The sequence below is a fragment of the Nematolebias whitei genome, chromosome 7 (assembly GCF_014905685.2).
Source record: "Nematolebias whitei isolate Nwh7 chromosome 7, NemWhi1, whole genome shotgun sequence".
Taxonomy (NCBI): Eukaryota; Metazoa; Chordata; class Actinopteri; order Cyprinodontiformes; family Rivulidae; genus Nematolebias; species Nematolebias whitei.
Window position 1 is genome coordinate 32,574,669 of NC_056504.1, and position 10,273 is coordinate 32,584,941.

The 10,273-nt window shown below is 39.9% G+C and overlaps 1 protein-coding gene across 1 annotated transcript in view; it reads left to right on the plus strand.

Annotated features, from left to right (window-relative positions):
- The first annotated feature begins 5,235 nt into the window (after positions 1–5,235).
- vgll4b (vestigial-like family member 4b) overlaps positions 5,236–10,273 on the plus strand; it is a 36,179-nt gene continuing 31,141 nt past the window's right edge. The window contains exon 1 of the mRNA XM_037678777.1: positions 5,236–5,299. Within this exon, the coding sequence (XP_037534705.1) occupies positions 5,236–5,299 (64 nt within the window). The remainder of the gene's footprint in view (positions 5,300–10,273) is intronic.

The window sequence follows — 10,273 nt, forward strand, 5'->3', positions numbered from 1 at the left end:
TTATATTCACCTTGTTGTGTTCATATTAATGGCTTCATCAAACGTTGCTGCTTTTTAAACTGATCTCAGTTAAAGAGATAGTTTGTAGTTTGTTGAACAGTTTGTTGTCAACTGCACACTGAGGGAGTTTTTCCTTTCCACTGTTGCCACTGTGCTTGCTCACGATGGGAGACTGCGACCACGTGAAGATTCGACAAGTCTGCCGGCTTCCTCATATACAGTAGATGACTTCACTAAATGGCTTTTTTTTAATGTATGTGAAAGTTTCTGTTCAGTTCCCCGATACAACTTCTGTTATGATTATATAAATAAAATGAAATGAATTGCACAACAACATGCTCCACTCCAGGGTAAAGAACTCTGATGTTCCGTGTTAACTAGTTATTTGGTAACCACCATAATTTCCGGACTATAGAACGCGCCTGAATAAAAGCCGCGCCCACCAAATAAATAAAATAATAATAATAATTTTGAACATATATAGGCGGAAGTTGTGTATAAGCTGTGGGTGTGCAGCATGTGTGTAACATGAGGTATTTACACAGAAATATATATATATTTTTTACTTTTAATTAAATACGTACAGGTAACATACAGTGAATGTTGTTGTCTGAGCAGTGCCGGTAACACGGCTGGTTAAAAAATAAAATACAGTAGCCTACCGGGACGTCATTGATTGCTATCTTCACCTTCCTCCTGTGCAAGCTTGTGCTGTCCTCCGTCACACAGGTGCCAACATCCCACCAAGCTCAAAATGCCACTTTAAATGCACAATTCATACTTATTTCTATGACATCCCGAGCGCCGCAGAACGGCCGCACTGATGAGAGAAAATCGGTTCTTCTCATCCTGAGCATTTCATTGTACTGTTTACCTTGTGTTAACCTTGCACAAGACAAATGAACACAACTTGAACTTGAATGCACAATTCACACTTATTTCGAGTGGCTGAAAATACTATGTTGTGCCCCCAGGAAAGGGGTACGTTTCCCACCTTCCTGGGGGCACAACAGGGAGGGGAGGAGAGAACAGGGAGAGAACAACCTGTTCTCCCCCTTTTCATTGGTCCACTGTGACCTGTTCTGTAATTTCATTGGTCAGATTATTTTTTTTAACCTTTATTTAAACAGGTAGTCTCATTGAGTCACGAGGACCCACCCCCCAAGAGAGATGCATTGAACAGCTACGTGAGCGCCTGGGTGTAACGAGGCTAAATATGTTGGCGGCATGAAGCTCATTAGTACGATGGAGTTTTAGGGCCATGCTAAAAAAAAATAATAATAATACATTGCCACGCTAAGAGAAAAAATGTTTTAAAGCAATAAAATTACGAGAATAAAGTCGTAGTACGACGAGACTAAAGTCGAATAAAGTATTAATATTACTTGAATAAAGTCGTACGAGATTTTTTTTTTTTAGAGCTGTCATTAATTTTTTTTCCCATGTGTCAGATCCACAACGAGACCTGTCAATCAATCCAGTAGGTGTGTCAGCAAATGACCAATCCGAAGCTAAATGAGTACTAATATTATCCGAACTCCTACATGATAAAGCAGGGTTTACCGCATTTTAACTGCGGTAAAAAGAACGTTTGTTAAACTTTATTGTTATTGACACTCTTACTCAAAACCTATTCCAATACTGCCACCTACTGTTGCGTTTTTTTACGCTGCTTCTGGGATGCATATACGTGACGTCATTACGTCGTGACTTTCGTTTTTGTTTCTGTTTAAAAATGGCGCTCAGTGAGCAAAACTGTGTGCGTGCAACGCTGTTAGAGGTCTTCAATAAATATGCCAGAAAGAGGCTGAAGAGAACCAGCGACTCACTTATAGGAGCATTTAGCTTCGGACTGGTCATTTGCTGACACGTCTACTGGATTGATTGACAGGTCGCGTCATGGATCGACTCATGGAGAAAAAAAATTAACGACATCTGTTAAAAAAAAAAAAAAGTCATAAGAATTCACTCTCCTAATCAGGGCTTAATTTGTAAACTGATTGATGCCGGAACACAAATAGCGTGCGGAGAAGAGTGTGTTTGTGTGTGTGTGTGTGTGGGGGGATGTGTGTCCTCCCCCGGAAAATTTTGAATAAAAGAAATGCCATTTCCTGCATTTTGGTGTATTTTAAGTAACGTGTTGTTAAACATCTTTGTTTACCAACATTTGTAAACATTTGGTTAAATTGATTAGGTCTCTCTTGTAAATGAATCCTCGAGGTTCAATGAGACAAACAGCCGGTATAAATAAAGGTTGAATTGAAATTACTATTTTAGAGAGCAAGAAGAAAAGCCTGTGACTAGAGCCGATCCGATTCTGCCAAACGTCCTACCCAGCCCCACCCCCTGGCAACTCAAATCTCCGCCCCTAAAAGTCCCAAGTCATTGTGCATTTTTTATTATTTATTAAAAATACAACGAGAGGAGACGTTGCCCAGTCTGTGGAGTGGATGTTCCAGCCTCAGCGCGTGCACCACATTCCTGTCCAGCAGAGACATAGACCGCATGTCTCGCGGGGAGCGTCTTCATCCACCTTCAGCTGTGTGTATATGTCTATGTGCAGGAGTTCTGACACATCAGAAGCTGTGCGCGCTCTGGAGAGGCGGTCCTGTGCGTAAAACATGCACTGTCTGCAGGGCGCACAGCTGAAGCATGAAGACGCTCCCCATTGGACATGGGGTCCGCGCCTCTGCTGGGCTGGAGCAGCTGCGTGAAGCTGACACCCAACCGTCAGCTCCACCCAGCTGACAGGAGCATGTGCGCGAGCTGGTGCGCGTAGTGTGGCCGGAACATCCACTCCACAGACTGGGCAACGTCTCCTCTCGTTGTATTTTTAATAAATAATCAAAATAACTGAAAGTGACTTTGGACTTTTAGGGGCAGAGATTTGCCAGATCTGACCAAATAGTTGCTGAAACACAGTCGGTCAGAACGAGGGAGTTCCCAGATCTTGTTCCGGCAGGATACGACTCAAATTCACCACTGCTCGTAATTCTACGACTTTAGTCTCGTTTTTTTTTTCTTAGCTTGGCAATTTTTTTTTTTTTTTTTTTTGCGTGGCCCTATAGCTCCGTCATACATTAGCCTGTCAAAAAAAAACCAAACAAACATAATAATAATAAAATAAAATCCATAAATTAGCCGCAGTATTGTATAAGCCGCGGTGTACAAAGTGTGTGAAACATGTAGCGGCTTATAGTCCGGAAATTACGGTATTTGTTTATTAAAAGTCCCTGAGTATTCTGCACGTGACAGCATGTGATGCAACCCTCCAACAACATAATATATGCTGATATCACTCCTCACGGGCTCCACCAATCAGAGAGCGCTACTCTCACCACCTGCTAGGAGCTGAATTCCATCATTCCTGGCATTCCTGCTCCCTCCCTCCCTCCCTCCCTCCTCCTTCTCCTCCTCCCTCCTCCTCCTCATTTACAACCAAGTTTGTCCCGACAGCTACTATTGTCTCTCCTCGTTCTGGACTCTTTAACCGCGGTGGAATATACACATGTGGACTTACTGAGATTTTTTTTTTTTGTTGTTGCCATTTTTTCGAACTGGAAGAGTCCAAAGTGGCGCGTGAGGGAGGTACGTGTCGCGAGAATGTTTTGGTGACATTTCATTCACAAACCGGGTCGACAAAGTTTCTCACGACCAGAAAGCCAGCTCAGCCTCACGGTTTGAGTTCATTCTCGGTTGTGACGACAAGAAAGTGTCAGAAATGGCAGGAGACGGTTCGATATTGTCAGAAAACAGGAGCGTTTCCTGCTCGCTGCTTCTTCCTGCTGGATCATTGCAGTGATCCTGACTGAAGGGGAGACATCTGTTCAGGACACTGAGTCAGCCTGATATAAATACTGTTTCTGTTGGGAGACAGGCCAAACAGAAGGCACATAATCGTTTTCATCTGTAGCTTTCATAAAAAAATAATAATAAAAAAAAAAGTTTATTTATACGTTTATGTCTGCTTGACTTGTCCAGCTGCACAGTGTCTGCAAGTGTTTCCAGTTTAGAGTAGAACGTTAAAGAAAAACTTCTGAAGCTGAATGTTAAATATGGTTAAAATGTGTTTTTCTCTATGAGGGAACAGTATCTTAGGAATGCAGCATGAGGGAAGACAAGCATGCTGGATGTTTATTGATTGACCGCCCCCCATTCAAATACCTTTTATAACACAGCTAGTGTAAAGGTTCAGAGGAGAAATATTCCAAATATCTCAACAGTATTTTGTAAAGGAGTGATGTCAAAACACTCAGCAGATACTGTTTGCCAACATCTATTGCACGGCGGTTGTCCAGTGAAACAAATAAAATCAAATGCTGGGTTCGTTTTTAATTGAAAAGGCTATAAAATATTATCTAAACGTGATGCTGAATTAAAATGTGGATGCATATTTTTTTGTGTCAGGTGTGCTCATTTATTTTATTGTGAAAATAATTGACTTCATGCCATTTTCCTTTCTTGTCTCCATCGTTTTCTGTGTGGTCCGTGTCCCGCTGGACTTTGTGGATTTTAGGTGTATTGGTCAGCAGATCAGTCCTTTCGTCTTTTGATCATAGAGAGAATGAAAATATTAATCCTGTTGATCATTGGACTTTAATCTAGATTCAATCTGTTTATTTCTCCTCTTTAAATATGCTGTAAAATCTATCTGGAGTTGTGTTTGAAACAACAAAATCTAAAAGCCACAAACGGGTCAGCTAAATCATGACACTTTGGGGGTGACAACTCGAATTCAGACATTCCACACTAAACTCTTGTTGTTGTTGTTAATATCTTACTGTAATTATAATATTCATAACGATCTTGAACCCATCAGCAGTGAAATGGTGGAATGCTGTTGCTGTATATATGACAAAATAAAAAAAGAGAAGTTTTAAGATAAGTAGACTGCAAGAACATGACACCGGCGTATTTACATGTGAATTATATTATAACTGAGCTTTTACTATGTTAAAAATGTGTATTTTTGCTGAACATGTCTAATATAAAAAAAAAAAAAAAGTCTCAGTTTGCAGCAAAGTGTTGCGACTTGGGAGCAACTTTGAAGCGAAGTGACCTGAACTCTGAACTTTATTTAAATAAAGAGGATGCAGAGGACAGAGATGGAGGAGGATGACTCGCTGTGGAGGGAAAAGCTGCAAGAAGAAGAAAGATAAATAATAATAATAATAATAAACTCCAGTGGTTTTGACATTTTTCCCCTCTGCTTTGTTTTCCACCAGGCATCCAAGCATGGAGACCCCGCTGGACGTTCTGTCAAGAGCGGCATCATTTGTTCATGCGAACGAAGAAGAGAGTGAGTTTTGTTTTATTCCGTCCATCTATTCCTCTCTGTGCTCTCTCCTGCAGACATGTAGTTGTAGTGCACGTTTCACCCCTCTCTCTTCTTCTTGTGTTGCTTTAAAGTGATGCAAATGACTAAGATCCCACATACGCTGAGCCCAATATTGCTCTCAGACATAACTCAGCCTTGTTTGCTGCTGTAGGACAATAGGTACGTTATGTTATACAAGCTTTCAGTTTCAGACCCGCAGGCAAATCAGACCAACTGTCTTCAACAGCTAGCAGCAGTTTGACCAGATGTTTGCTTCTGTCAGAGTGGAACATCTGTCTTTGACATCCCGTCTTTGTCTCTCATTGCTCCAACTCTTAAGTTCACCTGCGGTAACCTCTTCTGTTTCTCTCGTTCTGCTTCATAGTCATGCTTCGGCATTTTTGGAACTGATGGAAAAAAAAAAAATTCCTTCTGAGATTAGAATGAAAAGTACAAACCTTCTCAGCGGGCTTCTGTATAGCCTGCAGAATTCAGAGCTGCCTGAAACGTACAAGGACACTTAACATTCAGGGGATGCCACTGATAACTGATGTGTGCTGCTTGGAGGACGTCGTGCTTTGTTTTTAATTGTCCACGCTGCAGCTTTGTGGGTTTGTCGGCTTGTTGCGTTGGATAACTGCTCCCTGCACGGGACCTGAAGGGTTGTAAAGAAAAACAGGGAGCTATTTAATAACTTACAGTTCTTAGAGCATCCAAAGTCTGTTTTAATTAGAAATTTTTAAGGTTTGTGTGGGATTTTTTTTTAATCAAAAGCCAAGAATTTACCCACTGTTATGACATTAAAAAGTTGTTTATTAGGCTGTTTAAAAACTTGTCCAGTTATTAAATATAAAAAGTAAGTACTGCAAGATAATAAGAGAGAACGGGGAGATATTTTTAAAGAGTTTCAGCTGAAATGTCTCCCATGTTAGCAGCTCGTTTTCACGATGGTTCTGCCTAAATGGGCTGAATATCTGACTCAAATGTCCGGGGAGTCCTCCTCCTCAGCTCCCCTGCTGTTTTTCTCCTCTCCAATGATGTCACTTTTTGTTATGGGCTGTGCATAGCCTCTTTGTCTGAAGACAATGTGCTTTACTTCACGGATAGCCTTAATGCTCAGAAACTACTAAGCTGGTAAAATGACCAGCTGCTCTGTCAGTCTATATGAGTCAACATCTTATTTGCGTTTATGGCAACAAACAACCGTGACAGCAGAGCACTGGGCCCGCCTTTACAACCGTCACTTTTCAGGGGCAGAACCATATTCAAAACTTCAAGAGAAAAGCTTTAGTTATCTTTAACAACCTCGTGATGCTGCAGAAACTGTACCCATGTTGGGGCTTGGATGCGATCAGGGACAAATGGTCTTACTATACATAAATAATGTATTGATTTGAGGTTCTGTAGTGGGGGGCTCTAAAATAAAATCCAGTGTTATACGGGAGCAGATATGACAAAAATAATGTCAACGTCTTTTATTTTTTCTGAATAAAAATAGATTCATCTTTATTGAAGTCTTGGTGAAAGACTTTACTTTTAACCTGCTGCCTAATTTGATGCTAGTAACAAGCGTTTACCAGATTGCATCAGCCCACGTGTTAAGATCACAGCCATAGATCTGCATGTGAATAATGCCTTGTAAGTTGTCGCAGTGGCAAGAAAAACTGGTTTTCTCTTGAATGTGACCTAATTGGCCATAAACATACTACACTTGTGCTTTGTGTGTTTATTGAACAAGTTAACCCCGAAGCAAAAGTTGCAGCTGAGACTGATCTAAGTTTTGAAAGGTTATTGTGAACAGAACAGGGGCGACTGTGGCTGAGTGGTTAGAGCAGTCGCCCTCCAATGCAAGAGTTGCGGGTTTGATTCTACCAGCAGTCACATGCCGAAGTGTCCCTTGGAAAGTCCCCTCATTGCTTCCGATGTGTGTCCCATCAGTGTATGAATGTGATCTAAAGCACTGTTTGTTTGTTGTATAGATCTAGTAGAGTGCTGTACATTTAGACAACCTCAGCTCAGAAATACTGTGTGGACAGTTTTACTGTGGTTCTTCTTCATGTGATTAGGTTAGGTTAGGTAGAAGGTGTGTTTTACTTTACTAGCAGACAATTTTTTTAGATGCATTCATTGTTTTGGTTCAGCTGAGGCGTCTTTTGATGGACTTTGATGGAATAACTTTGCTGTTATTCTCTAAAAAAAATGGATCAAAAAATGATTTTCATTCATTCAACCTTTATTTATACAGGTTAGTCTCATTGAGTCGCAGGGACTCATTTACAAGAGAGGCCTGTTTTAAACAAAGAACACAGATGAGGTACAAACAACTATAGACAATCGTATAAAAGCATATAAAATGAAATGTAAATGAAAGTAATGATCTGGACAAACTGCCTTAGAGACCATACAGAGGCTCCATTCGTTATAATATGATATTATTTGCAGGATAAGATTATGAAAGTACACTGTGACAATTTTACACTATATTGTTGTATTTTTTTTAGTTTCACAATTTTTTTGAAGCAGCATTAGTGAATAAAATCTAACCCTGACTTGACCATTTCAAAGTAGTGCATGTGTTTTTTCACCATTTCAACCAGTTTTTTTGCCTTTTTATGTCCTTTCCTATGGCAAAGTTTCCAGGATGGAAAAATAAATAAAAATAGTACTTTTTTTTTCATCAAACGCAATGATGTTTAACAATTTTTTTTATTTATTCACTTCTTCATCACTTTCTCAAGAATCAGTTTTGTTGTGTTTTTCCTTGACTGATGAAGCCTTCTGGATCGAAGGCGAAACTTTTCAGCACAAAAAAAGAAACTGTCCAGATGACCTGACTGAAAAATGTTGGATTTTATACCTGGATTATTGAGCATGGACTTTGTTGTTTTCAACCAGTTTGACAAGACTGTCAACAAGGAAGTGGGCCGGCATTGGAGGAGGGGCGTACCAAAGAGACCATCTTATCACAAGCAGAACTGGTTTGTTCCACTTTGGAGTAAGCTGTTGGGGGAAGAATCAGTTTTGTTGTGTTTCCTTGACTGATGAAGCCTTCTGGATCGAAGGCGAAACGTTTCAGCACAAACAAAAAAAAAAGAAACTGTCCAGATGACCTGACTGAAAAATGTTGGATTTTATACCTGGATTATTGAGCATGGACTTTGTCACTTCTTATTTTTTGTGGGTTAAAAATTTGTGTCCAAACCACTCCTTCTCATGTTTTATGACAACAGAGTTGATAATTAAAAGCATTCTTCTTTCAGCCAGTATTTCTCCTTGGCTGACGTTCATGGTGACCAGCCTTGTGCACCATCTAATGGAGGGTCTTCCAGATGTTGGTACAAATTTACTCAGATTTTCTTGGAAGTGCCTTGGAGTTGGTCCATGGGCCTTGGCTGATCTTTTGAAAAGTAATTATGTTAGTAATTAGTTAGTTAGTTAGTTTTAAACATGCATTTTCTATGCTAATGAAATGGCGACTGAACACACGGGCATCATGTTTTAACACCGTTCTTTGTAACTACTCAACACTTGGGTCCAACTTTTATGTTATCACTAACATGATCAAATAACTAAATCAGGAGACTTTAAATATATCTGCTTTTCAGATGAGCCTTGATAGAAAGTGAGAACAATATAAACATAGTTTAGCTGTAAAACAGGGCTTGGCGACGACCCTGTGATGAACTGGTGACTTGTCTAAGGTGTATCCCACCTCTCGCCCATACTGCTGGAGACAGGCAGTGGCTCCTCAAATCCCTGAACAAGAACAAGCAGGTAAGAAATAGAGGTGGAAAATCTATTTTTAGACGCATCACATTGTGGACAAAGAAGCTTATTAATTAAATTTTTATGTGCCAAAAATCCATTTTGTTAATCTGCACGGTTCATGCAGCTTCCTGTAGTAGGACCATGTTGCAATCAAATTGTTGTTTTTATAGATTTTGGATCTTTTTTTTTTTTTCACTGAACTTTATAGAATATATGTCTAAATATTGGAAGGTATCATAACATGACTGTCTTTAGTAATGAGTTTATAAATATGATGCTAGTGGCGTTTTCCATGTTAAGTTCAGGTCTCTCTTGTAAATGAGTCCTCGAGGCTCAATGGGATTTACCTGTCTAAATAAAGCTTGAATGAAAGCAAAGTTAGCATCTATGCTAAATGTTGGTCAGCAGCTTGTGATTATTATTTTTTTTTTTGACAAGTGCTAATGTGAACGCTTTATTAGAGGTAAAAATATATAAACCAGTGTTTACTTATATGACATAACCCATAGTCGTTTCAGTGTCAATGTAATTAAAATGCATCAGTCACTTTATAACTACATGGCAGCTTTCTGAACCATAATGAAATCAAATCAGGAGGTGCCAAAATATTCAAGGTCAAGGTTCTTTATTGTCATTCTCATCGCATGTGGTACATGTGGTGGAACAAAATTGTGTACACAAGGTCCCAGTAACATCCAACAAAAGTATAAACTGTAAGATCTAAGATATGAACTAAGAAATACGCTAAACTAAGAATACACTAAACGCTTAATAGTTAAAAAAACAATACGTCGAACAAAATCAGCACGGACATGAGTCTGTGTGAGTAGATGAGTACGAATGAACACAGCAGCATGAAATAAATCAGCAGCATGAGATCAGCAGCATGGATAGCATGCTCATATCAAGTGGCATTACAGTGATTTTTTTCACAGTGATAATCCTGATTAGAGATTCATGAGTCTAACAGCTTCAGGTAGAAGCTCTTCCTCAGTCTAGTGGTTCTACACTTAATACTCCTCAACCTCCTGCCTGAGGGGAGTGTAGCAAAAAGTGTGCGTGCTGGATGAGTGGGGTCCTTCATGATGCAGATGGCTGTCCCTGCATATGGAGGTCGGTGATGGTGGGGAGGCTGACTCCAACAGTCTTCTGTGCAGCCTTCACCACTCTCTGCAGAGTTTTTCTTTC